The 26,654-nt window shown below is 48.1% G+C and overlaps 1 protein-coding gene and 1 pseudogene across 1 annotated transcript in view; one reads left to right on the top strand and one right to left on the bottom strand.

Moving 5' to 3' along the window:
* Nucleotides 1-24,146, bottom strand: part of LOC140735276 (otoancorin-like) — a 70,547-nt gene extending 46,401 nt beyond the window's left edge. The window contains exons 1-10 of the mRNA XM_073060144.1: nucleotides 24,095-24,146; nucleotides 22,252-22,380; nucleotides 19,079-19,311; nucleotides 17,475-17,582; nucleotides 17,391-17,392; nucleotides 17,247-17,350; nucleotides 15,424-15,563; nucleotides 11,243-11,366; nucleotides 5,471-5,689; nucleotides 3,485-3,652 (exon numbers count right to left, since the gene is read on the bottom strand). Of these exons, the coding sequence (XP_072916245.1) occupies nucleotides 3,485-3,652; nucleotides 5,471-5,689; nucleotides 11,243-11,366; nucleotides 15,424-15,563; nucleotides 17,247-17,350; nucleotides 17,391-17,392; nucleotides 17,475-17,582; nucleotides 19,079-19,311; nucleotides 22,252-22,380; nucleotides 24,095-24,142 (1,275 nt within the window). The 5' untranslated portion in view covers nucleotides 24,143-24,146. The remainder of the gene's footprint in view (nucleotides 1-3,484; nucleotides 3,653-5,470; nucleotides 5,690-11,242; nucleotides 11,367-15,423; nucleotides 15,564-17,246; nucleotides 17,351-17,390; nucleotides 17,393-17,474; nucleotides 17,583-19,078; nucleotides 19,312-22,251; nucleotides 22,381-24,094) is intronic.
* Nucleotides 764-1,246, top strand: LOC140735213 (peptidyl-prolyl cis-trans isomerase F, mitochondrial pseudogene; annotated as a pseudogene).
* Nucleotides 24,147-26,654: the final 2,508 nt, after the last annotated feature.

Below are 26,654 nucleotides of genomic sequence, written 5' to 3'. Positions count from 1 at the left end.
CCCCCGGCACATCCTCAGACTGTGCTGGTCATCGATGCAAACGACACATGTCTCTGTATGCTTCAATGTGACAAATAAAGTTTCAGACCAGGAGGAATCATTCACAGGGCTGATGATTTAGTGTGTGTCCCTGGGAACGACTCTTAGAAGTGTGGGACAAACACCTCTACATCCCTGACTGGCACAGGAGCATTTCTGGAGAGGGTGGGTCCCATTCCCAGGAAGGAGAAGCCAGGGAGAACACACAACAGTCATCAAGTGATCAGCAGTGGGAAGGGTGAGCAGTTTCAAGTTGCTGGATGTCAACATCTCTGAAGGTCTACGCTGGTACCACCATACTGATGAAGAACAGAGTAGAAATTCATTGTCATTGCTCATGGTGATGAGATTGTGGTACACTTTGGTAGCTGTATTTCATCAGGTGTTTGAGAATATTCCGTGTGTCCCCCAATTTCTACCGATGTAGAGCATTCCGACTGGTCGCATCACCATCTTGTATGGAGGCTCATAAAGATTCAGATTCAAAAACTTTATTGTCATTCTAACCATACATCAGCTCTGCAGGGCAGAATGAGACAGCATTTCCCAGGAGCAGTGCAAACATAACATAACAAACACAACACTAAATAATAAACATAACAATAAACAGTAAAAACACAACAGCCACATGTCAGTTAAGAACATCAGAAATAGGAGCAGGGGGAATTAGCACTCCTAGCAGTGTGCTCAGTTAGGTCAGCAGTAAGTGGTGAGAGAAAAGAGAATGGGCAACCCTCGTGTCTTCTTCAACACTGGTTTTGATAAGCAGCCAGGGGGCTGCATTGTATTCGAGCTAAGGAGCGATGTTGTTCCAAAAACTGCAGAGAACTTCCGTGTGCTTTGTACCAAGCCAGAGGGTGACGGGGTTAAGGGATCGATTTTTCACCGAGTAATTCCTGGCTTTCTGTGCCAAGGTGGAGATTTCACAAAAGGCAATGGCACAGGGGGCAAATCCATCTATGGGAACAAATTTCCAGATGAGAACTTCATACTCAAACATGAAGGACCAGGAACACTATCGATGGCAAATGCTGGGCCCAATACAAATGGATCACAATTTTTTATCTGTACTGACAAAACTAATTGGTTGGATGGAAAGCATGTTGTGTTTGGCCGTGTGGTAGAAGGCTACGATGTCATACAACAAACGGAATCAAAAGGATCACAGAGTGTTACTGTTCGCATTCTTCACTGTGGAACAATGTGATGAGAACATTCCTACGGTGGCTGCTCAGTCTTTTTTCCATTGGTATGTTGCTATGAAGGTGGCAAAATCCAAATCTCAAGATGATTTGTGTAATCGTACGTTTCCAAGTTACCTGAGGCTTTTGCCCAGGTTGGAGCCTGAACCATCAATTTTCAGTGATCTGTGGCAGTGCTTAGCCTTTAACTTTTTTCATGAGGTATAATGGAACTATTTGTTTATTTTAGCCTTGTACTAAAACACTTCATTCAAATAAAATGTACATTTGCTCACCAAAAAAAAAGAAATAGGAGCAGGGGTCGGCCATCCGGCCCGTCAAGCCTGCTCTGCCATTCAATAAGATCATGGCTGATCTGACTGTACAATGTACTGAGTATGTTAATCAAAATGGCTTCTTTGTTTTGTTAAGAGTAGGAATGCTTCTTTGTTATGAGAAGTGCTTTCTCTCGCAGTTGTTTAGCTTTAGAATTGCTGATAACGGGGATTGTATTCATTTGTTAACCAATGGGGGGATGTTATTTTGTCTTGTGGGTCTGGGAGCTTGGGGGTTTTCGCAGTCTTTTCGAGGAGTCAGGAAGAAGACGCCGAGGAAGGTAGACACGTGCTGCACTGCTCGGTGGACCACCAGGGTGGTCCCAGGTGCAAGGGCGTGGAGGTCGGAGGAAAGCGACGAGGGGTCGAATGGTTCAATGGTTGAGCTCCAACGATGTGCACTAAACCGACTGAACTCTGATAAGTTTGGCGCCTTTTACTTTATTTTCTTTTTCCTTCATATATACTGTATTGGTAGTACTCATTTAGTTTTAGTAAAATCTCTAAAGTATATTCCATAACGGTATCTGGTGTGAGTTTGATATTGTGTGTGCGACGCGGCATTAACTTGATTCCCACAACACCTGCGTATACGGGAGGCAGGGTTGGTGAGTGGCTGTTCCTTTTTTCCCCTAGACATTTACCAGCCTGTTGGGCAAGTGTTACATGACCATTTCCATCTACCTGCCTTTCCCCCATAACCCTTAATTCCTCTACTATGCTAAAATTTATCCAACTTTGTCTTAAATATATTTACTGAGGTAGCCTCCACTGCTTCATTGGGCAGAGAATTCCACAGATTCACCACACTCTGGGAAAAGCAGTTCCTCCTCATCTCCGTCCTAAATCTACTCCCCCTAAATGTCCCCTGTTCTAGGAGGCTCCAATGCACAGGATCGGAAAGAGCTGCAGAGGGTTGTAACCTCTGCCAGCTCCATTGTGAGCACTGGCCTCCCCACCGAGAACATCTTCAAATGGCGAAACCCCAAGAAGCCAACAGCCATTGTTATGGACCTTCAGCACCCAGGACATGCCCTCTCTTCTCACTGCCACCATCAGGGAGGGGCACAGGAGTCTGAAGACACACACTCAACGATTTAGGAACAGCTTCTTCCCCTTGCCATCAGATTTCTGAACGGTCTGTGAACCCTAACTTTTTGCTCTATCTGTACTACTATTTTTTATATTTCCTATATAACTGGTAGGTTTTTATGTACTGCAGTGTACTGCGGCCGCAAACCACAGATTTCACAACAAGATGTCAGTGATAATGAACCTGGTTCTGATTCTGACTCTGGAGCCATCCACAGCAGCGTGCGGCGCGGCCAGTGAACCGCGCATTGGGAATCCGATGCGGATATGGTTCTCGCTGGAAATGTTCCGGCCCTGAGGCTTTGGCAGTCTGTTTGGGAAACCGATCCAGCATCTTCCTCCCCGCACAGTGTCACTAGGACCTAAACATTAACTTGCAACTGGTAAGGAAGGCAAATGCAGTGTCAGCAAGGATGCAGCGCTGAGGGTTTATAAAGAATCGGTCAGACCGCACTTGGAGTACTTGGGCCCCTTATCAAGGCTGGTATTGTAGAGGGTCCACAGGAGGTTCACGAGAATGAAACGGTTAATGAATGAGAAGTGTTTGATGGCTCTGGGCCTGTATTCATGGGAATTTAGAAGAATGGCGGGGGGAGATTTCATTGAGATGTACGGAATGTTGAAAGGTCAGGATAGAATGGATGTGGAGAGGGTGTTGGGGAGTGGAGGAGGCTCAGACCAGAAGAATCCCACCTCCCCAATTCTCTCCCCATCCTGTTCCAACACCACATCCCATCCCCACCTCCCGCTCCCTCCCCATTCTCCCCCTCATTCCATTCCCTTCATGACCCCTCCCCCTCTCCTGAACCCCCCCCCCCACCCTGAAGTGCTGGTTACCTGGGAGACGATAGCCAGCCGCTGGGCGATGGAGAGCTGGTCTCCATGCTCGGTCAGGACTCCCCGCAGGGCCTGTGCCAGCTCACCAGCCTGGGTGTTGTACAGAATGTTGGCACCGAGCCCAGGCACCACAGATCCCATCTGCCTCAGCAGAGACAGTGTCAACTGCTGCAGGAATAAGGGGGGCGGTGAATACACATAGCCATTAACATCACACCAATCCCACCCCTCTGCAGGAGGCCATTCAGGCCATTGGGACCATGCTGACCCCTAGCAGACAGTTTAGCACATTACGGAAAACTAGCCTCCCCTCCACTTCTCGCTGCCTCAGTAAAGCAGCCCCCACCCACCCAGACATGCTCTCTTCTCCCCCTCCCATCAGGCAGAAGATACAAAAGCCTGAAAGCACGTCCCACCAGGCTCAAAGACAGCTTCTACCCCACAGTTAAGAGACTTGAATGACTCCCTAATGGGATAGGATGGACTCCTGACCTCACAGTCTCCCTCGTTACAGTCTTGCACCTTATTGTCTACCTGAACTGCACTTTCTCCGTTACCATTATATTTTATTCTGCATTGTTATCGATTTCCTTGTTCTACCTCAAAAGTGGTGGCTACAGCCCAGTCCATCACAAGCCAAGTCCTCCCCACCACTGAGCACATCTTCACAGAGCGTTGTCCCAGGAAAGCAGCATCCATCATTGGGGACACCCTCCACCCAGGCCACACTCTCTTCTCACTGCTGCCATCAGGAAGGAGGTACAGGAGCCTCAGGACCCACACCACCAGGTTCAGGAACAGTTATTACCCCTCAACCATCAGACTCCTGAACCAAAGGGGATAACTTCACTTAATTTCAATTCTGAACTGATTCCACAAACTATGGACTCACTTCCAAGGACTCTACAACTCCTGTTCTCAGTAATTATTTATTATTATTATTTTGTTTTTTCTTTTTTGTGTCTGCACTATGTGTTGTTGTTTGCACATTGGTTGTTTGTCCATCTTTGTGTGTTGTCTTCCATTATTTATCATGTTTCTTAGTATTTACCATGAATGCCCACAAGAAAATGAATCTCAGGATGGTATATGGTGACAAAGTTCAGAAGTTCAAAGTTCAAAGTAAACTTTACTATTGAAGTACATACATGTCACCACCTACAGCCCAGAGGTTCATTTTCCTGCGGGCATACTCAACAAATCTTTAGAACATAATTATAACAGATCAATGAAAGATCAACCAGACTGCAGAAGACAACAAACTGTGTAAATGCAATTATAAGTAAATAGCAATAATTAACAAGAACATGAGATAATGAGATAAAAAGTCCCTAAAATGAGATCATTGGCTGTGGGAACTTCTCAATGAATGGGCAAGTGAGTGAAGTTATCCCCTTTGTTCAAGAGCCTGATGGTTGAGGGGTGGTAACTGTTCCTGAACCTGGTGCTGTGAGTCCTCAGGCACCTGTACCTTCTACCTGAAGGCAGTAATGAGAAAGAGCAAGGCCTGGGTGGTGAGGATCCCTGGTGACGGACGCTGCTTCCCTATGACAGTGTTTCATGCAGATGTGCTCAATGGTTGGGAGGGCTTTACCCGTGATGTACTGGGCTGAATCCACTACCTTTTGTATACATGTACTTTGATAATAAATTTATTTTGAACTTTGAACATCATCACACTGTGTAATGGTCTGAAGTTTTTCCCGATCTGGGTACGTGACAAAAATAAACCAATTCAAATTTTGAATTCTCACTGTACCTCCGTACATGTGACAAAAATGAACCCTATCAAAACGTTCTTATCTCTCGACACCAACTTTCTCTCATCTGCACTCTCAGCCTTGTAGGGTGTTGACCATCCCTCTGCCTCCACAGACACTGTCAGACTCACTGAAGTCCCCCGCGGGTTGGTTTGAACAAGCTGGTGGATCTTCTCCTCCCTGTGAGCGGGTCCACACACAATCACCCTGACCCCTTCCCCCTCACCTCACCGCCATCCCCGACGATCTTGTCGGCCAGGATGACTGCTTGGCCGGGGCTCCAGCCACTGACTGCTCCGAGGATTGGCATGGCGCTCTGCACGGACTCCGGCGGCAGGGATTCGAGCTGAGGGAAGGACAGGCAGCCAAGAGCGTCGGAGACGGAGCCCAGGGTCTCATTAAGCCGTTGAGTTCTCAGCACGAGTCCCAATAGCTGGGACTTCAGCTGGAAGAGAGCAAAGAGTCGCGGTCAGGACAGTCGGAGTCCACGGACCTGTGGTGAACTACATATATCTGTCTGGACACGCCCCCCCCCCCCCCCCCGCTGACTGCACCTGTGGCTCCTCCCACGGACCCCTGTATAAAGGCGATTGGAGCCACAGACTCTTCCTCAGTCTCCAGGATGTTGTGTGATGGTCACTTGCTGCTTGTGCTTTCTTCCAACCAATAAAAGCCTACCTTAACCCATGTCTCAACTGAGCTCATCACTGAAACCAGCCTCAGAACCAGCACTGATGTGATGGTATAATCTCTGTGCATGGCAAGCAGATCAAAGCTGTTCACCAAGCCTCGGTAGGTGTGACAGTAATAACCCGATTATTAACTATCAGCGACCATCACCCTATGGAATGAATGGTCAATGGGACAGTCACCTCTTAGAGACATAGAGAAGAGAAAAAGGCCTCTTAGCCCATCAAATCTGCCTAGTTACATCAAAATCGCTCCCATCCAGATACCTATCCAAACTTCTCTTAAGTGTTGATATTGAACCCTGGTTGTAGACACTTAAGCCAAGGTAGCATTAATATATATTTTTATTGTAATTTATAGTAATTTTTTAATGCATTACACCGTACCACTGCCCTAAAACAAAAATGTCATGCTCTATGTCAGTGATAATGAACCTGATTCTGAGAAGCAGGTTGGAAACTCTCTGGATGAGGGCAGCGTAACGCCACCGGGAAACCAGGCTGCTCCACCAGCACACTATACACTTGATGAAGGTCTCGGCCCGAAATGTGGACTGTTTACTCTTTTCCATAGATGCTGCCTGGCCTGCTGAGTTCCTCCAGCATTGTGTGTGTTACTGGGATTTCCAGCGTCTGCACATTTCCTCCTGTTTGTGACACTAAAGACTATTGCAATTTTTAACAATGGTTCTCAACCCTCCTCTCCTCGGGGCCCAACTGTGTCTTTCATTTACCTCTGAGGCCTCCACCCTCCACTGTCTCTGTTAGATAGCTGGTTACGTTTTATTTTTGGGCAGCTGTACTAATTATTTTAATATACACTCAATACTTATTTATGTTTTAACAGGTTATAGATAGTATTATATGTTAAATATAATGTAACAACCTTATGGTTGTCATAGCTGGGGGTGGTAATGGGGACAAGCTCTCACTAACTATTAAATTCTCCCAATGGCGTGTATCTCAAATAGCCTCTGACGACCAAGTCCAGCTCCTGACCTTCACGTGTGGCTTAGCTACGAAGCCTGGCAGAACCGTTTCTACTGACAGGAGAAGGGGCCAAGACGGGTTACTGCCATTTTAAAACCAGTTGCTTTGGGCAGATGGGGCTGATCAGCTGTGGCTGGCAGCTCATCTAGGAGAAGGAAAGTTCTGATCATATCGCACTGCCCTGGCTTGTGTATCATGTAGACAGCTGGGATGCAGCATTCATGGTCCGTCTTGGAAATGGAGAGCCCAAGATATTGTTCCATGGTTGACCCTAAACAGCTGAGGTCCTCAACAGATGTATAAGAAAAATAAAACTATTGCAAAGCTCTGAATGCGATCTGAGGCCTCCGTTGGTGTGGGTCGACCATGGAAGTTGCACCCTAGCTGTCCAGATACGCAAGTCAGGGCAGTACGGTGTGGAGAGCAAGCTCCCCCTCTCCACACACCTGATGAACTCAAAGCATGGGCAGAAACCAATACAGTTTGACTCCAGCAGCATCACAGGAGTAGCCAGTCAGCGCTGACGTCACTGTAGGACTGCCATAGGGACTGAATCCTGGATTCTCCCTAGCAGATTACTCCCGAAGCCTTCCCAATCAGGAGAAGTTTGAGATTCGAGTTTTCCTTCCCCTAGATCAGCCAACCAGGGCTGATGAGCCCCATCTGCCCGAAGCGACTGGTTTTAGGGCACCAGTAATTCACCTTTACCCCTTCTCCTTTCAGTAGAAACAGTTCCACCGGGCTTACTACCCACTGGGAGCATTTAATAGGTAGTGGGATTTTTCTCTGTTACCACCCCCAGTTATAACAACCTTAAGGAACCCTGAATCGGATACTTTATTTATAATTTATATGATATTCTTCAACCAGCAATGGAAAAGCACTTAATATTGTTACTTTGGGTATCTAGTGGGATCTTACAACTGATGCAAACTAGCGAGTTGTTGAATATCTGGTGGCAATTTGATTGAAGGTAACCAAAGATCAACCTTTTACACAACATCGAGATGGTTACGAGCTTTTCAAAGCAGGTGGGGAGCAGGTGCAAGCTTTCGAAAGCCGGTCTGCCACTGGGCCTGGGGAGTGTCCCCAGGTTTTCTGCGTTTTGGATGTGGACTTGGACTAGAGTTGATATCAGCCTCATTGTTCACTGTTTTCCACTTGCACAGGGAGGGGAATTTGGAGGAAAATGTGCCTGATCTATTTTGTTCAGCCTTTGTGTGGGAGGGTCGTTGTTCCTGTTCCGTTTTGTTTGTTTTTTTGCGTGGGGAGGGGGGATTTGGGGGTGGATGTTCCTGTTCTGTTTTGTTTGTTTTTTTTGCGTGGGGAGGGGGGATTTGGGGGTGGATGTTCCTGTTCCGTTTTGTTTGTTTTTTTGCGTGGGGAGGGGGGATTTGGGGGTGGATGTTCCTGTTCTGTTTTGTTTGGTTTTTTGTGTGGGGAGGGGGGATTTGGGGGTGGATGTTCCTGTTCTGTTTTGTTTGTTTTTTTGCGTGGGGAGGGGGGATTTGGGGGTGGATGTTCCTGTTCCGTTTTGTTTGTTTTTTTGCGTGGGCAGGGGGGATTTGGGGGTGGATGTTCCTGTTCTGTTTTGTTTGTTTTTTTGCGTGGGGAGGGGGGATTTGGGGGGTCGTTGTTCCTGTTCCGTTTTGTTTGGTTTTTTGCGTGGGGAGGGGGGATTTGGGGGTGGATGTTCCTGTTCCGTTTTGTTTGTTTTTTTGTGTGGGGAGGGGGGATTTGGGGGTGGATGTTCCTGTTCCGTTTTGTTTGTTTTTTTGTGTGGGGAGGGGGGATTTGGGGGTCGTTGTTCCTGTTCCGTTTTGTTTGGTTTTTTGCGTGGGGAGGGGGGATTTGGGGGTGGATGTTCCTGTTCCGTTTTGTTTGTTTTTTTGTGTGGGGAGGGGGGATTTGGGGGTGGATGTTCCTGTTCTGTTTTGTTTGTTTTTTTGCGTGGGGAGGGGGGATTTGGGGGTCGTTGTTCCTGTTCCGTTTTGTTTGGTTTTTTGCGTGGGGAGGGGGGATTTGGGGGTGGATGTTCCTGTTCCGTTTTGTTTGTTTTTTTGTGTGGGGAGGGGGGATTTGGGGGTGGATGGTCCTGTTCTGTTTTGTTTGTTTTTTTGCGTGGGGAGGGGGGATTTGGGGGTCGTTGTTCCTGTTCTGTTTTGTTTGTTTTTTTGTGTGGGGAGGGGGGATTTGGGGGCGGATGTTCCTGTTCTGTTTTGTTTGTTTTTTTTGCGTGGGGAGGGGGGATTTGGGGGTGGATGTTCCTGTTCTGTTTTGTTTGTTTTTTTGTGTGGGGAGGGGGGATTTGGGGGTGGATGTTCCTGTTCTGTTTTGTTTGTTTTTTTGCGTGGGGAGGGGGGATTTGGGGGTCGTTGTTCCTGTTCCGTTTTGTTTGGTTTTTTTGCGTGGGAAGGGGGGATTTGGGGCTGGATGTTCCTGTTCTGTTTTGTTTGTTTTTTTGCGTGGGGAGGGGGGATTTGGGGGTCGTTGTTCCTGTTCCGTTTTGTTTGGTTTTTTGCGTGGGGAGGGGGGATTTGGGGGTGGGTGTTCCTGTTCTGTTTTGTTTGTTTTTTTGCGTGGGAAGGGGGGATTTGGGGGTGGATGTTCCTGTTCCGTTTTGTTTGTTTTTTTGCGTGGGGAGGGGGGATTTGGGGGTGGATGTTCCTGTTCCGTTTTGTTTGTTTTTTTGCGTGGGGAGGGGGGATTTGGGGGTGGATGTTCCTGTTCCGTTTTGTTTGTTTTTTTGCGTGGGGAGGGGGGATTTGGGGGTGGATGTTCCTGTTCCGTTTTGTTTGTTTTTTTGCGTGGGGAGGGGGGATTTGGGGGTGGATGTTCCTGTTCCGTTTTGTTTGTTTTTTTGTGTGGGGAGGGGGGATTTGGGGTGGATGTTCCTGTTCTGTTTTGTTTGTTTTTTTGTGTGGGGAGGGGGGATTTGGGGGTGGATGTTCCTGTTCCGTTTTGTTTGTTTTTTTGCGTGGGAAGGGGGGATTTGGGGGTGGATGTTCCTGTTCTGTTTTGTTTGGTTTTTTGTGTGGGGAGGGGGGATTTGGGGGTGGGTGATCCTGTTCCGTTTTGTTTGTTTTTTTGTGTGGGGAGGGGGGATTTGGGGGTGGATGTTCCTGTTCCGTTTTGTTTGTTTTTTTGCGTGGGGAGGGGGGATTTGGGGGTGGATGTTCCTGTTCCGTTTTGTTTGTTTTTTTGCGTGGGCAGGGGGGATTTGGGGGTGGATGTTCCTGTTCTGTTTTGTTTGTTTTTTTTGCGTGGGGAGGTGGGATTTGTGGGTGGATGTTCCTGTTCTGTTTTGTTTGTTTTTTTTGCGTGGGGAGGGGGGATTTGGGGTTTGACGTTCCTGAGGTCATATATTTTAGCAATATTTTATTAGAACAGTAAACTTATCAAGGCCTGTTCAGAAACTTCTATGTCCTTAGTTTCTGGTTTTTCACTTGTGGTCCCTACGGAATTCAATATGGCCCACGTTGAGAGCCTCTGATTTAGAGTGTATTTACCACCACCGAACTCTCCACTTCACTGGTTACATCACTGTCTGGAACGGAGGATCGGAAAAAGTTGCAGAAAGTTGTGAACTCGACCAGCTCTATCATGGGCATGAACCTCCTCCGCATCAAGGACATCCTCAAAAGGCAGCATTTGTCATTAAGGAATCCCCATCACCCAGGACATGGACTCTTCTCATTACTATCATCAAGAGAGGAGAGTCAGGAGCCTGAAGAGAGACACTCAATCTTTCAGGAACAGCTTCTTCCCCTCTGCCATCAGATTTCTGAATGAACAATGATTCCACATACGTGACCTCACCATTTTTTTCTTTTTACTTGGTCTCCTTTAGAAGTTGTTGTTGTTGTTCAGTCATTACGTTGAGTCTGACTCTTCGTGACCTCATGGACCATAGGGTCTATAGGGTTTTCATGGCGAGATACGGAACTAGATTGTCAGGCCTTTCGTCCACGCAGTTACTGCTGCTGCACAGGCTGGAACCCGCCGGGTTTGAAATTGTAATTTATGGCTTTTTAATTATGTATTGCAACATACTGCTGCCCCAAAACAACAAATATCAGTGATAATAAACCAGATACTGATTCCCCATTTAGTTTGCTGCCCCACAATTTCCAGCTGCATACCAAGGGGGGGCACTGCCAGAAACAGTGAAGGGTCTTTGACCTGAAACATTAACTCTCGTTTCTCTCTCTTCAGATGCTGCCTGCCCTGCCGAGTATTTCTGTGTTTCATTTCTGTCCCACAGTTTCCAGCCTCCATACCCAATGAGGTAGAACCCGGGCCCCCAATGATAACTCTACCTTCTTGACATCAGCTTGGAAGCCCTTAAGGCGGTTGCATTTAATCATCTGGTGGAGGAGGCTGCGGGCCTCGCCAGTATCCAACTCCTGCACGTTGTCAAAGAAGCAAACCAGGAGGCCAAGTCTGTGAAAGGGAACAGTTAAGATCATAAGACATAGGAACAGAATTAGGCCATTTGGCCCATTGAGTCTGTTCCACCATTTCACCATGGCTGATCTATTATCCCTCTCAACCTCATTCTCCTGCCTTCACCCCATAATCTTTGACACCCTGGCTAATCAAGAACCCATCAACCTCCGTTTTAAACATACTTGGCCTCCACAGCCATCTGTGGCAATGAATTCCACATGGTGAGGTTGACATGGAGCCAGCTAATCTCAAGGTGGATTTTATTGTCCTGTGTGCAAGTCCATGCAATAAAAAGCTTACTTGCCACAGCGTCACAGGCACACGGCATCAGAAAAACAACAAATCACAAACTCAGGAGATTCTGCAGATGCTGGAAATCCTGAACAAATCACAGAAAATGCTGGAGGATCTCAGCAGGTCAGGTGGCATCTATGGAGAGGAATAAACAGTCAACGTTTTGATCCAAGACCCTTCATCAGGGCTCTTAGCTCAAAATGTTGGCTGTTTATTCACCTCTATCAGACGAGGATCAAGGGAGATGGAACTTTACCAACTGTCGCAAGAAGTACAGCCTTTGCCGAGCCTTTTTGTTAATGGAGGAGAGATGCTTCTCCCACATTTCAAATTCCTGGGTGTCAATATCTCTGAGGACCTAGTCTGCATCCGATGTATCGATGCCAAAGAAGGCATGTTCAGCGGCTACATTTCATTAGGAGTTTCAGGATGTCATCAAAAACACCTGCAAATTTCTACAGATGTACTGTGGAGAGCATTCTAAATGGCTGCATCACCGTCTGGTATGGGCGGGCGGGCGGCGGGGGGGGCTGCAGATGAGCAGGCTACCGCACAGGATCGAAATAAGCTGCAAGAGAGTTGTAAACTCAGTCAGCTCCATCGTGAGCATCAGCCTCCATAGTACCTAGGACATCTCAGAAAGGTGCCGTCCATCATTAAGGACCCCCATCACCCAGGCCATGCCTTGTTCTCAATGCTACCATCAGGGAGGAGGTACAGGAGCCTGAAGGCACACACTCAACATTTCAGGAACAGCTTCTTCCCCTCTGCCATCTGATTTCTGAATGGACATTGAACACATAAACACTACCTCACTACTTTTTTAATTTCCATTTTTGCACTACTTATTTAAATTAACTATTTAATGTACATATATTTACTGTAATTTACAGTTTTTTCTCTATCATTATGTATTGCATGGTACTGCTGCCACCAAGTTAATAAATTTCATGACATATATCGGTGATATTAATTCTGATCCTGCCGTGAGCTCCTATGAATTGATGCCCAGGAAGATGAACATTGAAACGGTGCGAACTGGAGTTGTTGATGATGAGACACATTTCTCCTGACGGCGATATCCCTCTCCACAGTTTTGAGGGCATTAGGTTCCAGATCATGTGATTGCACCAGGACTCTACCTTGTTTACATCCTGGTGATACCTGGATTTGTCATCTCTGGTGATCAGTCCAACCCTGCCACCACCGAGGTCTCGTCACTTCGACAGCCAGCTGTTAGCTGCTTACCTGTACTGCAATCTTCCTGCACTTTCAATTATATTTTATTTATGGTAATATTTTGTTTTGTGTGCTGTGTGTGAATGAGAATCAGACTCAGTTCTGTTCCGTTCTGTACAATTCTGTGTGAGAGTCTTAGGCACATATTTATAACCAGGGTGTCTAAGACTTTTGCACAGTACTGCAATAATTTTATGTATTGCACTGTACTGCTTGTTACGAACCCATAGGTTTTGTTTGCTGTGACTGTTGCTTTAAGGGAGTGCCCGAGTGAGGCGGGACTATAATGTCAGCTTGTGGATTTTAAAAGGGGGGGGGGAAGAGAGAGAGAGAGAGAGATTATATATATATATATTACACTGGATTACAAATATCTCTCTCCCATCATTTATTCCATGGATGAACTGAACTTCCCTACTTTACCATCTCAAGACTCTAAGCCTTGTTCCCCCTCAAAGCTCAATATAGTTTGGGAGTTATATTTACATACATATATATACACATCTTAGTTTAAGTTACTATATTAAGTAATTACTAATAAAGATCGTGGTTTTAACCTCAAAACCAGACTCCATGTATAGTCTATTGCTGCTGGTTCATTTCTGATGATGAACCTGATTCTGATAGGGGTCTCTATTGTGGTCTCAGAGTGGGAAGGGGGCAGGGAGAGGGGAATCATGGTTGGGAAAAGGGGTAGGGAGAGGGGAGAGAGTGGGAAGCACCAGAGAGACATTCTGTAATGATCAATAAACCAGTTGTTTGGAATCAAATGACCTTGACTGGTGTCTCAGGGCTGGGTGCGTCTGCACCCATGCCTTCCCCTGCCCCTGGCGCTCCTCCTCTGTCACCTGTCCCTCACCCCTCCTGTGGATCTCCATCCTCACCATTCCCAACATCCTTTTATATATAGGTGTGTGTGTGTGTGTGTGTGAGAGAGAGTGTGTGTGTGAGTGTGTGTGTGAGTGTGAGTGTGTGTGTGAGAGTGTGAGTGTGTGTGTGTGTGAGTGTGAGTGTGTGTGAGAGTGTGTGAGTGAGTGTGAGTGAGTGAGTGTGTGTGTGAGAGTGTGTGTGAGTGTGTGTGAGTGTGAGTGAGTGTGTGTGTGAGTGTGAGTGTGTGAGTGTGTGAGTGTGAGTGTGAGTGAGTGTGTGAGTGTGTGTGTGTGTGAGTGTGTGTGTGTGTGTCTAAGACTTTTGCACAGCACTGTATGTGCTGTGTGTGATATATGTTTTGTGGTGCACCGTGTTTCCAGAGGAACACTATTTTGGTCGTATACATGTACAGCCAGATGACAATAAAGCCAAACTTAAACTTGACAATGGCACCGTCCATGGAGATGACACAACTGTCATCAATGGGCAGCCATTCTCAAGAAATAAAACATAAATTACACATCATTGTTACAGAAAGAACATAATGTTCTGATCTTTTGTTACACCATCATCATCTTCATTATGTGCCATGTTGTATGACATTAGTGATCACGGTCTTATGACCATGATAGTTCTTGGCAAATTTTTCTACAGAGCCGGTTTGCCATTGCCTTCTGGGCAGTGTCTTTACAAGACGGGTGACCGCAGCCATTATCAAAACTCTTCAGAGCTTGTCTGCCTGGAGTCAGTGGTCACAGAACCAGCACTTGTGATATGCACCAGCTGCTCACATGACTACCCACTACCTGCTCTCATATCTTCACGTGACCCTGCTCGGGGTGGGGGTGGGGGGTGGCTAAGCAGGTGCTTCACCTTGCCCAAGGCTGAGCTGCAGGATAGCGGAGGGAAGGAGCGCCTGTACACCTGCTCGTTAAGGCATCTATCTAATCAGCCAATCACATGGCAGCAACTCAATGCATAAGAGCATGCAGACATGGTCAAGGGGTTCAGTTGTTGCTCAGACCAAACTTCAGAATGGGGAAGAAAATGTGATCTAATTGACTTTTGACTCTGGAATGATTGTTGGTTCCAGATGGGGTGGTTTGAGTATCTCGGAAACTGCTGATCTCCTGGGATTTTCGCACACAAACATCTCTAGAGCAGAGGTTCCCAATCTTTTTCATGCAATGGACCAATACCATTAAGCAAGGAATCCATTGACTCCAGATTGGGAACCCCTAATCTAGAGTTTACAGAGAGTAGTGTGAGAAACAAAAACCATCCAGTGAGCGACAGTTCTGTGGGTGAAAATGCCTTATTAATGAGAGGTCAGAGGAGAATGGTCAGACTGGTTCAAGCTGTTCTGAAGGCAACAGAAACTCAAATAACCACGCATTACAACAGTGGTGTGCAGAAGAGCATCTCTGAACACACACACATTAAACCCTGAAGTGGATGGGCCACAGCAGCAGAAGATCACAAACATACACTCAGTGGCCACTTTATTAGGCACAGGAGGTAACTGCTGTATCATACGTCAATGATAATAAACCCAATTCAGATTCAGATTTTCATGTTGGTGATAGCCAGACAAGAAGAGGTGTGGGGCTGGGGTGGGGGAAGTTCCCAGGGTTGAGTTGCGACTCACCTGTACACAGTCGAGGTGTTGGCCATGTTGAAGCCGCTGGCGTTGATCCTCTCCTGGAAGGCTCTGGCAGTTGCTGGCGTGATGTCGTAAACTGAGTCCAGTTGCTTCGTGGCATTGTCGTAATTAATGAAGAGCCGGATCTGGGGTTGGGGGAAATGACTCACTGGTTAACCAGGGAGGGATTGGAGAACACCGCACCTTTTCAATGGCTTCAGTGCAACACTCAAACCCTTCCCCCGGGAGATAGCACCCTTCCTATAGAGCGAGTCATATTCACCATAGAAACAGGCCCTTTGACCTAACTCATCGATGATGCCCATCCAAGCTTTCCCCAGTTGCCTGCATTTGACCCATGATTATCTAACCCTTTCCAATGCATATACCTGTCCAAGTGTCGTGTAAAAGTCAAACCCTTCCCCTGGCAGCTCGCTCCACACATGCATTGAAATTTCACTCCTCAGATCCCTGTTAAACCTCTTCTCTTTCACCTTAAACCTTTGACTTTGCTTCTTGATAGACCCACCCCAGGAAAAAGACCTGAGTGCACTTGCCCTGTCTATGCCCCTCGTGATTTTATACAGCTCCAAAGAATGGTCAGAGGGAAGTTTCAATGGAAAGGGAGAGAGAGAGGTCTAATGCCCAAGGCTGTAGATCCCAGAAAGTGGCCAGGGTGTTAAAGTAGGCCTATGCCATGTCTGCCTTCATTGGTTGAGGCGTGGAGTATGAGCAGATGCTTAAACTTTACTGAGGTCACACTTGTAGAGTTGCATGCAGCTTTGGTCGTCCCACTAGAGGAAGGATGTGGAGGCTTTGGAGAGGCTGCAAGAGGGGTTCACCAGCATTCTGCCTGACTTAGGGGGTGTGCTTTAATGAGAAGTTGGATAAACGTGGGTTGTTTTCTCTGGAGCAGTGGATGCTGAGGTTTATGAGAGGCATAGATAGAGTAGACAGTCAGACTTGTTCTCCCCGAGTAGAAATGTCTAATACAAGAGGGGACGCATTGAAGGGAAGAGGGAGAAGGTTCAAAAGAGATCTGTAGGGCAAGTGTTTTTTAAACACAGAGAGTGTGGGGGGTGGGGGCTAGAATGTGGTACAAGACGTGGTGGAGGAGGCAGATACAGAAGAGGTGCTTTAGAGGCTCTTAGATAAACACATGGATGAGAAGGGGATGGTGGAAATGGAGATTGCTGAGGTTGGAGTTGCAACATCCATTATTCGGGACCCCTACCATGCAGGACACGTCCTCTTCTCAATACCACCATCAGGGAGGGGGTACAGGAGCCTGAAGATACACACTTAACATTTCAGGAACAGCTTCTTCCCCTCCATCATCAGATTTCCCACCCATAAACATCACCTCAGTCTTTTTTTGCTCTCTTTTAGCATTACTTAATTTAATTTTTATATTGTGTACATCTCATATTGTAACTTATATATGTTTTAATTTTTATGTACAAAACAGCAAATTTCATGACATGCTGTTGATATTAGACCTGATTCTGATTCTGTCAATTATTTCAGCACAGCATTGTGGGCTGAATGGCCTATTCATTGTGTCTGCCCCCTTCTTCTCCAGTCCTGATAGTAGATCTCAGCCCGAAATTTTGACCCCTTATTCGTCTCCCTAGATGCTGCCTGACCTGCTGAGTTCCTCCAGCATTTTGTGTGTGTTGCTCTGGATTTCCAGCATCTGCAGGTTCTCTCGCGTTGTGATTTTTTCTTCTAGGGTCTAAAACTTGAGATGGCCTGAGATAGAACGAGGCCATTCAGCCTCTCAGTCCTGCTCCCTGCCTGGTAGGAGGAGGATAGTGGGTGAGGCTGACCTCATTGAGGCTGATCTTGTGGATCTCCTCAGGAGGGAGGTGGACCACGAATCGCCCCAGGAACCATAGGTTCTCGGCCACAATCCACGGCGCTCCCCCACTCGCTCCTGCAGTGGGAAAGAAAACAGTGTTCAAAGTGTCCACGGCTTTTCCACTGCCACTGGCCGTCTGAGGGTCGGAGGGTCTGGATGGGAGGAACGGTCGGGATGGTGAGGGTTCCCACATCACATACCAGACTGCTGGTTGGGTCTCTGCAGGATGTGTCGGATCCACTCGTAGACCGCCCTTTGACAACGAGACGTCATGTCGTCGTACAGTTCCTTAAACACGGCGGTGCTGTGGAGTCAGAGAGGTGACTCGGTCAGAGGGACAGCAGCTGCACTCATGTGGTGCCTCTCATGACAGCAAAACATCTCAAACTAAACCAGCTCTGCGATTTGGCCACAGCAAGGTCCTACAAACAGTGGGATGATGGTCAACAGACAGTCCACTCTGATAATGCTGGTAGAGGAGTGGGTGTCAGACTAGGAAATCCCCCTACTCACTCTGTGTATGTGTGTACATGTGTGTGTACGTGCACACACATGCGTGTGCACAGAGCGTGACTGCTTATATCTGTAACCCTGAAGTGTCTATGAATTTCTAGCAGTTGTAAAATGTAATGTGACAAAATGGAACCGGTGTGATCACAGGGTGCTCTGCTGGACTGTTCACTTGCTTGGATGAAAGCTTCAAGAAAAGGAGTGATTTTTGAAGGGCGTGTGTTTTATGACAGGGAGTGTCTTGACAACAGAGAAAAACAGGACACAACTGTCCTGGGTTTGGGGGGTGGGAAGAAGAGAAGCCTCAAAAGACAAATGGACTCATTACAGATGGATGCAGATCAGGATGAATTACTGGACTCTGTAAGTATATAAAAATGATCTGTTTTGAGCTGTAAGCTTACAGCTACCTACTAATGACTTAACGTATTGAGGTAGACTTGCTCTTAAAAGTAACACTAGCCCTACCCTGCGGGGCACAGTTGAAAATCCTGCCTCACCCTCACTCTCACCTGCAGCCAAATAGGAAGCAATGGCTATCACTGGAGACGTTGGGTGGAACAAAGCCCTCAAACTTTCTGTGCAACAACTCACTGGGGAGTGATACGTAAGCATCATCACAAAGAAAGCACCAGAGTGCTTCTGCTTCTTTCTTAGAAGTTTGTGTAGATTCGGCATGTCACCAAAAACTTTGACAAACGTCTACAGATGCACAGTGGAGAGTACCCTGACTGGTTGCATCACAGCCTGGTATGGAATCACCAATGCCCATGAATGGAAAAGCCTCAAAAAAGTAGTGGATACGGCCCAGTCCATCACAGGAAAGCACTCCCCACCACCGAGCACATCTACACGGAGTGCTGCCACAGGAAAGGAGCTCCCTCATCAAGGACCTCCACCACCCAGACCATACTCCCCTTCTCACTACCACCATCGGGCAGCAGGTCCCACACCACCAGGTTCAGGAACAGTTATTACCCTGCAACCATCAGGCTCTGGAACCACTGTGGATAATTTCACTCACCTCAACGCTAATTTGACTTCACAACCTTTCAAGGACTCTTTATCTTATGTCTTCAATATTTATTGCTTGCTATTATTTTTTTCTCCCTGTTGGTATTTGCACAGACTGTTGTCTTTTGCACGTTGCTTGTTTGTCCTTCATGTGTGTGTTTATTCACTGATTCTATTGTGTTTCTTTGTATTTACTGTGAATGCCCACAGGAAAATGAATCTCAGAGTTGTACCGTACGTGGTGGCAGATTCTGTAACAGATTTACTTTGACTCACATGTTGTTGAAAGTGTCCTCCGGAAGGTCCTGGGGCATGTCAGTGACCATCTCTGGTTGCAGGTAGGCGGCTGACGACAGCCTCAGGGCCTTGCTGAGAAGCTCCAGGCACCTGGGCGAGCTGAGCTGCAGGGAGCACCTCTGCCAGAGCGGAACGAAGAGGCTGCGGCCGCCGCCCGGGGAGCGCAGGAGCGCCTCTCGGATCTCCCCGAAGGAAAGGGTCGTGTGAACGAGCTGTGGATGGGAAGCCAGAGAATGGGCAAGGGGAAGAGAGGTAGAGAGAGAGATGGAGAGAGAGAAAAGGAGGGGGGGACAGAGAGAGAGAGAGAGAGAGGTGAGAGAGAGAGTTGGAGAAAGGTAGAGAAAAGGAGAGGGGAGACACAGAGAGAGAGAGAGAGAGAGAGAGAGAGAGAGAGAGAGAGAGAAGGGGAGGAGGCAGATAGAGTGAGAGAGAGATGGAGAAAGAGAGAGGGGAGAGAGAGATGGAGAAAGAGAAAAGGGAGGAGGGGGACACAGAGAGAGAGAAAGAGAGAGAAGGGGAGGAGGCGGACAGAGAGAGAGAGAGAGAAGGGAGGAGGGGGAGAGAGAGAGAGAAGGGGGGGGGGAGAGAGAGAGAGAGAAGGGAGGAGGGGGGGAGAGAGAGAGAGAGAGAGAGAGAGAGAGACGGGGGGGAGGAGGGGGACAGAGAGAGAGAATGAGAATCAGACTCAGGTTTAATATCACTGGCATATGTTGTGAAATTTGTTGTTTTGCAGCAGCAGTACAGTGCAATACATAATAATAAAAATATAAATTACAATAAGAAATATATATAAACAAGATTAATTTAAATAAGTAGTGCAAAAGAGAGCAAAATAGTGAGGTTGTGTTCATGGGTTCATTGTCTATTCAGAAACCTGACAGCAGAGAAGCTGCTCCTAAACACTGAGCATGTGTTTTCAGGTTCCTCAGCTCCTCCTTGATGGTAGCAAAGAGAGGAAGACATGTCCTGGGTGATGGGGTCCTTGATGAAGATGCTGCCTTCCTGAGGCATGGCCTTTTGAAGATGTCCTGGAAGCTGGGGAGGTGAGTGCCCGTGATGGAGCTGACTGAGTTTACTACTTTCTGCAGCTTTTCCTGACCCTGTGCAGTGACCCCTCCATACTAGCTGGTGATGCAACCGGTTAGAATGCTCTCCATGGTACATCTGTAGAGATTTGCTAGAGTCTTCGGTGATATACCAAGTGTCCTGAAACTCCTAATGAAATATAGTCACTGCCGTGCCTTCTTTGTAATTGCATCAGTATGTTGGGCCCAGGATAGATCCTCGGAGATGTTGACACCCAGGTACTGTACTTGAAATTGTCCATGCTTTCCGATTCTGATTCCTCGATGAGGACTGGTGTGTGTTCCCTTGTCTTCTGCTTTCTGAATTCCCAGTGAATTCTTTGGTCTCACTAACATTCAGCGCAAGGTTGTTGCTGCAACACCACTCAACCAGCTGATTGATCTTGTTCCTGTACGGTTCCTTGCCACCGTATGAAACTCTGCCAATAATAGTTATCATCAGGAAATTTATAGATGGTATTTGAGCTATGCCTAACCAAACAGTCGTGGGTGTAGAGAGAGTAGAGCAGTGGGCTTTGTTATTTCCGATCCACACTGATGGTGGTTTCTCAGCGAGGAAGTAGAGGAGCCTGTTAGAGAAAGGTGAGAGAAGGAGGGGAGAGAAAGAGAGGGAGAGGGAGAGAGGGAGAGGGAGAGGGGGAGAGAGGGAGAGGGAGAGAGGGAGAGAGGGAGAGGGAGAGGGAGAGGGAGAGAGGGAGAGGGAGAGAGGGAAAGAGAGAGGGAAAGAGAGAGGGAAAGAGAGAGGGAAAGAGAGAAAGAGAGAGGGAGAGAAAGAGAGACAGAGGGAGGGAGAGAAAGAGGGGAGGGAGAGAGGGGGGAAAGAGAGAGGGAGAGAGAGAGAGAGAGGGAAATTAACAAGGTTAGAAAGGGGAGAGAGAGGGGTAGAAAGGGAGCAAGAGAGAGAAGTGGAGAGAGTGGGAGAAAGCCAGGGAAAGATAGAGAGATCTTTCTCTCTCCATGCACATCCTCCCCAGGTGGGAACTGGAATGTCACACTGTACTCCATGTGGCTTTGTGGGGTTGCCCAAGACCAGCCCACTCTGTACCCTACCCTACCACAAGCCTTTTGCACCATTTATCAACTTGTGTTGCCACTATCAGGGATCTATGGGACTCTCATAGGAAGCAGGCCCTTCAGCCCATCTAGTCAGTGCCAACCTGATCTTCTGCCTAGTCCCATCCACGTTCTTATCCAGACTTCTGTTTAATGTTATAATTGAACCTGCATCCACCACATCCTCTGGCAGCTCATTCCACATTCACACCACCGTCTGAGTGAAGAAATTCCCCCTAGGTTCCCCTTAAATATTTTACCTTTAACCTCTTCCAGCTGCTGCCATTAGGAAGAACGTACAGGAGTCTCAGGACCCACACCAGCAGGTCCAGGAATAGTTATCACCCCTCAACCATCAGGTTCTTGAACCAGTGGGGATAACTTCACTTAAATTCACTCACCCCATCACTGAACTGTTCCCACAACCTATGGACTCACTTACAAGGACACTTCATCTCAGGCTCCCAGTGTTTATTGCTTATTTATTTATTGATTATTATTATGATTATTATTTCTTTTTCTGTATTTGCAATTTTTTGTACACTGGTGAACGCCCAAGCTGCTGTGGTCTTTCGTTGATTCTATTATGGTCATTATTCTATGATGGATTTATTGAGTATGCCCGCAGGAAAATGAGCCTCGGGTTTGTACATGGTGACAGATGTGTACTTCGATAATAAATGTACTTTGAACTTTGAAAGGAAGAGGGGTGGGGATGAACAGGCACTCAGGAAACCACAACGGGAGTGGCTCAGGGATCTCAGAGGCTGGAGGGGTGGGGAGTGGGTTACAGTGAGGAGGGAGGAGTGGGGAGTGGGGAGTGGGTTACAGTGAGGAGGGAGGAGTGGGGAGTGGGTTACAGTGAGGAGGGAGGGGTGGGGAGTGGGTTACAGTGAGGAGGGAGGGGTGGGGAGTGGGGAGTGGGTTACAGTGAGGAGGGATGGGTGGGGAGTGGGTTACAGTGAGGAGGGAGGAGTGGGGATGAACACCATGACCTCGCACAGCGACACCAACCTCCACACTCCCGTCGCTGTACAGGTATCTCATGCTGAGCAGGAAGGTGTCAGTGTCCATCTGCCAAAGCTCCGCACCCAGCTGCTTGGGCTGCTGCACGATTCCCTGGAAGTAGGCAGCGAACGATGTCTGGAAGGTGAAGAGAGACAACTGGAAATGGGAATGTTCCCAGCAGCTCAGGAACTTCATCCCTGCACTACCCCGTTACCCCGGTTAACACAGCTCTCTCTGTCCATCTACAAGCCTGCAGAGCAAGGTTCCACCCCCAAAGGGACGACACATCCACTGGTGTGGGTTGGCTCTGACCCCCCAGAAAACACACACCCCCAAAACTGACAGATGCTGTCCCTAGAGACTTCACCCAGCATGGTCTGACCATCACCAGAAAGACCACGTCCCACACTGACAGACCCCACCCCATTCACTGGACACCTCCCACACTGACAGACCCCACCCCCAGATGCAGACCCACCCAAGTTCACTGCAACAGGGAAGTCTATTCCAACATAAGCGGATTGCCCATGCCGGGGCCACATATATAATCTGACCCCACCCACTGAGGGCCACTCCCACACAGACAGACTACATTCCACAGCCCACTCCCACATACCCAGACCCCACCTCCACACACCACTCCCACTTACCCAGACCCTACCTCCACACACCACTCCCACTTACCCAGACCCCACCTCCACACCACTCCCACTTACCCAGACCCCACCTCCACACACCACTCCCACTTACCCAGACCCCACCTCCACACCACTCCCACATACCCAGACCCTACCTCCACACACCACTCCCACATACCCAGACCCTACCTCCACACACCACTCCCACTTACCCAGACCCTACCTCCACACACCACTCCCACTTACCCAGACCCCACCTCCACACACCACTCCCACATACCCAGACCCCACCTCCACACCACTCCCACATACCCAGACCCCACCTCCACACACCACTCCCACTTACCCAGACCCTATCTCCACACACCACTCCCACTTACCCAGACCCTACCTCCACACACCACTCCCACATACCCAGACCCCACCTCCACACACCACTCCCACATACCCAGACCCCTCCTCCACACCACTCCCACATACCCAGACCCCACCTCCACACACCACTCCCACATACCCAGACCCCACCTCCACACACCACTCCCACATACCCAGACCCCACCTCCACACACCACTCCCACATACCCAGACCCCACCTACACACACCACTCCCACATACCCAGACCCCACCTCCACACACCACTCCCACATACCCAGACCCCACCTCCACAGGCCACACACACACACACACACACACACACACACACACACACACACACACACACACACACACACACACACACACACACACACACACACACACACACACACACACACACACACCCAGATTTCATTCACCCCCCCATCAGTCAGTCACACTCAGGCAGACCAGGCCCTGCCGCTACATAGACCTCCACCACTCCTGTCCTCCAAAGACCTTTTCCCCTTCAGAATAACCCGGACATCCCTCTCCAAGGCCTAGACCATTTCCCACAACCCAGGTCTCTGCCTCTCCACCACCACCATCCCTCCACTGCTCCTTAGGTCCAGCCCTGCAGCAAAGATGTCTCCACCTCTTACCCTGACCATGCCCGTCTGATTCTCGCTGGTCCCACCTGGGAGATCAGCCCATGTGACCTAGTGGCAATGGATGGACCTCCCGACTGTGTATCCAGACCTCTCCGACTGCCATCCCCAGCCAGACCCGCACACTTCCAGCACCCACTCCCCCATGACCCATCTCATCGCCCACAGCGAGGCTGTTCCTCTCCCACCTGGAGGGTCTGCAGACTGACGTGCTTGGAATGGAGATACCTCAGCATCTCTCTGTAGTGGTCATCAAAGGATTGATTCCTGTAACAGATAGAGCACACGCCGTTGTCTGGGGGGTGGGGGGGGGCAACTTAAACTCTTTGTTTTCGGGTGGGTTAATGGCCAATGCTCCGTTCCGGTCACCTCATTAAGGGAAGGATGTGGAAGGTTTAGAGTGGGTGCAGAGGAGAGTTACCAGGATGCTGTCTCAGTGAGCGAGGGCTTTTATCTTTGGAGTGAAGGAGGATGAGAGGTGACTTGATAGAGGGGTATAAGATAATAAGAGGCTAAGGCAGAGTGGACAGCCAGAGATATCTTCCTAGAGCAGAAATGGCTATTACAAGGGGCCATAGTTTTAAGGTGATTGGAGGAAGATATGGTGTGGGGGGAAGTTAGAGGTAGGTTTTTTACACGCAGAGTGGTGGGTGCGTGGAACTCCTGCCGGGGGTGGTGGTAGAGTCAGATACATGAGGTACATTTGGATGAAAGAAAAACGGGCTATGTGGGAGGGAAGGTTAGATTGAATTTAGAATATAGAAACATAGAAAACCCACAGCACAATACAGGCCCTTTGGCCCACAAAGTTGTGCTGAACATGTCCCTACCTTAGAAATTACTAGGTTTACCCATAGCCCTCTATTTTTCTAAGCTCCATGTACCTATCTAAAAGTCTCTTAAAAGACCCTATCGTATCCGCCTTCACCACCATTGCCGGCAGCCCATTCCACGCACTCACTACTCCCTGTGTGAAAAACTTACCCCTGACATCTCCTCTGCACCTACTCCCCAGCACCTTAAACCTGTGTCCTCTTGTGGCAACCATTTCAGCCCTGGGAAAAAGCCTCTGACTATCAACACGCTCAATGCCTGTCATCATCTTATATACCTCTATCAGGTCACTTCTCATTCTCCGTCACTCCAAGGAGAAAAGGCCGAGTTTGCTCAACCTATTCTCATAAGGCATGCTCCCCAATCCAGGCAACATCCTTGTAAATCTCCTCTGCACTTTTGTGTGTTCAGAGATCAGTACAACGTCAACTTTGTACTGGGGGCAGCCCCTAAGTGTCACCACGCTTCTGATGGAAGCATATCACTCACTAATCCCGACTCGTTGTGTCTTTGGGATTGGAGGAAACCGGAGCACCCAGAGGAAACTCATGTCATCATGGGGAGAACGTACAAACTCCTTACAGACAGCGGTGGAAGTGAACCTGGTACTTGATGCTGTAAAGTGTGACACCACCCGCTACGCATCCATGTCACCCTTAAGATATTGGGGGTAAGTTCATAGGAGATGTATGGGCCAACTGCTTTTGCATGGAGAGTGGTGAGTGCCTGGAATGCATAGTCAGAGGTGACATTGGAGGCAAGTACAATCATCATCATTATGTGCTGTGCTGACATCATCATTATGTGGTCTTACTAGGACCATGATAGTCCTTGGCAATTTTTTCTACAGAAGTGGTTTGCCATTGCCTTCTTCTGGGCAGTGTCTTTACAAGATGGGTGACCCCAGCCATTATCAATACTCTTCAGAGATTGTCTGCCTGGTGTCAACGGTCGCAGAACCAGAAATTGTGATCTGCACCAGTTGCTCATACGACCATCCACCACCTGCTCCTGTGGTTTCACATGACCCTGTTCAGGGGCTAATCAGGTGCCACACCTTGCCCAATGGTGACCTGCAGGCTAGCGGAGGGAAGGAGTGGCTTGCACCTCCTTTGGTAGAGACGTATCTCCACCCCACCAACCGATCTACTATCTTAGGATTGCAGTTGATTCTGGTCATCCCACGATGGGAAGGGTGTTCTGTATTATTATAACGGGGGGGCAGGGTTGTCTCCAGAGATATTGCCCCCACTTATCCCTCAGTCCGTTCAGTAAGAAGCAGTTTCATGCTGATTGTGGGAGCTTTATGTACAGTTTTACGGAAAGGTGCAATTTCACCCACAGGATGTCAACGTCAACTTGTTGTCTGGAGAGGATTCTGAGATGTCACAAGGCAGAGAAAGGCACTAAGTCAACGCAGGTTGGCATCGGGTGAAGAACCTACCTGAGATATTCAATAGCTTCAACGGTTCCTGAGGGAGAGAGAGAGAGAGATTCAGGAGGCAGGCAGTCTGGCAAGGCCTCAGGTCATTTGATGTAAACACACATGGCAGACTCTTACCTTCGATGTATTTCCCCTCCAACAATTTGTCCTGAAGTGTAAGAGACAGGATTAAAATGCTGACCATGACAAATGGGGAAGGAAGTTGTGAGTTAAACAAAATTCTGTCACTAACCAGAATTTCCCGCACTTTGGCTGGTAGGTCTGTAAGAGGAACAGAGAGTTACAACAGGAACAGGTACCCGACATTTCTCAGTAAGTCCACAGTGAGAGGGAGTTTAGGATGAGATGTCCCACTCTGATGGGCTGTGAGTCTACTTTGGATTAGACTGTATAATTGTAATTATCTTTGCAGTTTAACAAATAATTGCCTGCTTATATTTTATATGTATGTAACTGTTTAGTATGTTGCC

Source organism: Hemitrygon akajei, chromosome 11 (genome assembly GCF_048418815.1).
Source record: "Hemitrygon akajei chromosome 11, sHemAka1.3, whole genome shotgun sequence".
Lineage (NCBI taxonomy): Eukaryota > Metazoa > Chordata > Chondrichthyes > Myliobatiformes > Dasyatidae > Hemitrygon > Hemitrygon akajei.
Note: the sequence above shows the minus strand (reverse complement) of the source record. Positions and strands in the feature narration are given on the sequence as shown.